This window comes from Acanthisitta chloris, unplaced genomic scaffold (assembly GCF_000695815.1).
Source record: "Acanthisitta chloris isolate BGI_N310 unplaced genomic scaffold, ASM69581v1 scaffold5234, whole genome shotgun sequence".
NCBI lineage: Eukaryota > Metazoa > Chordata > Aves > Passeriformes > Acanthisittidae > Acanthisitta > Acanthisitta chloris.
The window spans coordinates 3,798-5,660 of NW_008667551.1; the positions used below are offsets into that span (position 1 = coordinate 3,798).

General features: G+C 45.3%; 1 protein-coding gene across 1 annotated transcript in view; it reads right to left on the reverse strand.

Moving 5' to 3' along the window:
- Positions 1 to 340: 340 nt before the first annotated feature.
- The window catches only part of NFS1 (NFS1 cysteine desulfurase), a gene marked incomplete at its 5' end in the record, with an annotated part of 9,623 nt that continues 8,100 nt past the window's right edge, over positions 341 to 1,863 (reverse strand). Inside the window, 3 exons of the mRNA XM_009072528.1 lie at positions 341 to 692; positions 1,258 to 1,347; positions 1,474 to 1,557. Coding sequence (XP_009070776.1) covers positions 629 to 692; positions 1,258 to 1,347; positions 1,474 to 1,557 — 238 coding nt within the window. The remainder of the gene's footprint in view (positions 693 to 1,257; positions 1,348 to 1,473; positions 1,558 to 1,863) is intronic.

The following is a 1,863-nucleotide window of genomic DNA, read 5'->3' on the forward strand; positions in this document are numbered from 1 at the left end:
TGGAACACAGAGGGATCTTCTGGATTAATGCACACACAAACAAACAGGTAAAACCAAGGAAAACCAGGCCAAAAAAACTCAATTTAGGGGAAAAAAATTGTTCTTAACTGCACATACCACACATCTGTGAAGGCACATTGCTACACTGAGGAATCCCTTTCCTCCAGAGATGCCAAGCATCTTCTTGACTGAGAATTTCTGGCAGCACAAAGCATTTGAGAGCAAAGCCCAACTGCTGCTGCAGGACACCACCCTCCAACAGAGCAAGCTGGCAACAGGACTGTGCACAAACACAGCAGTGACCCAGGATGAGTTAAACAACCCCTCGCCAGGATTCCACTGGCCTGGCAGCAACATACTGGTTTTTCTTATTAGAAAATACATTTCCAAACTAATCACATTTTAGCATAAATCCCAGAGTGTCACTGAAATGCAGTGGATGTTGGATCTACCTTTCTCCATGATAAAGACTAGTTTCATTTTTGGCTTCTTAGACTTTGTGATCAGAAAGGGCAGTTCTCCAGGCAAACTGCAAGTGTCAAAAAACACAAGTGCTGCATAATTTGCTCAAGAATGTATAGAAAAATGTATGTTAATCCACATCCAGTCCATGGATAGTGATGTCTTCTCAGTGCTGAGTCCATTTAATGCTTTTGAGATCAATTCCATCCTGCACCATTTCCCAGAGGGGGCTGGAGAGAGAGGAGAAAATGCACAGGACATCATCAATAACAATAACCAGACAGACAGTTTTATCAGTGACACAAGAAAGCAGGAGATACCTGTCTGCCTATCTTCCCCTGCTGGAGGTCAGTGAGCTCCAGTGAACACAGAAGCTATATCCTCAGCCCAAAGCACCAGAGGTGGGAGGGCATCCCCTGCTCCCACTGCTGTCTCTGAGGGTGAGCCCTCCTATTTTCCCTGTCCAGATGAGCCACAAGTCTTTCAATTTCACCAGAACAAAACAACTTATCAATACATCAACTCGGTACTACAATCTCTGGCTTAGAACCCTCTAGGCACTGCCCTAGGTGCTTATCCTATTCCTTCTCTAGGCAGGATCTGGAATCAGGTTTGTTTCCTTAAAAATCTGTCACTCCTGTTAAGATCAAGCCCCACACCCACTCTGGGGACACTGCTTGCTGATATACAGGAACACCACCAGATATCTGAAGCAAACAATTGCTTTCAACTAAATCCAGCTCTTCCCACAGTTCTCATACCTAAGAAGTGTTCACAGGCAGTAAGATGACTCACCTCATTTCCCTCAGCCTCTTCACGTGCTGGATGCACTTCTGCACTGTATAATCCACTTCTTCTTCTGTGGTGAAACGCCCAATGCCAAACCTAAACCAAAAGAAGATCATTAAGGACCAGAACAATGTGCCTATGGTGGGGTGGAACAAATCCACCACCTGCGTGTATCAGAAAGGGAAAATATTTGGCAGCATTGGGGCAGAGCACTGCACACACCTTATAGATGAGTGAGCCAAGTCTTCATCTGTCCCAATTGCTCTCAAAACATAGGAAGGCTCCAGGGAGGCTGATGTGCAAGCACTGGAGAAGGGAAGGCAGGGAAATGTCAGACTTGTACTGCAGTAACACTGCACTAATCTCCTCCAGCAGAGCACAGATCACTCACAGATGGTTATTATTACTGTGACTCTGGACAACCTGTATTGGCTTCTGCAGCCTCTTAGAAACCACCAGTGAGCACAAGCAAAAAAACTGGTATCTCTGCTGCTGAATAAAACAGAATAGAAAGAGGCAGGAATTGGAGGGGAATCTGGGTAATGAATTAGCAGCATAAGGTAAGGAGAGAGAACACAGATGAGGATGAACACAATGGCAGACAGAAGCAGC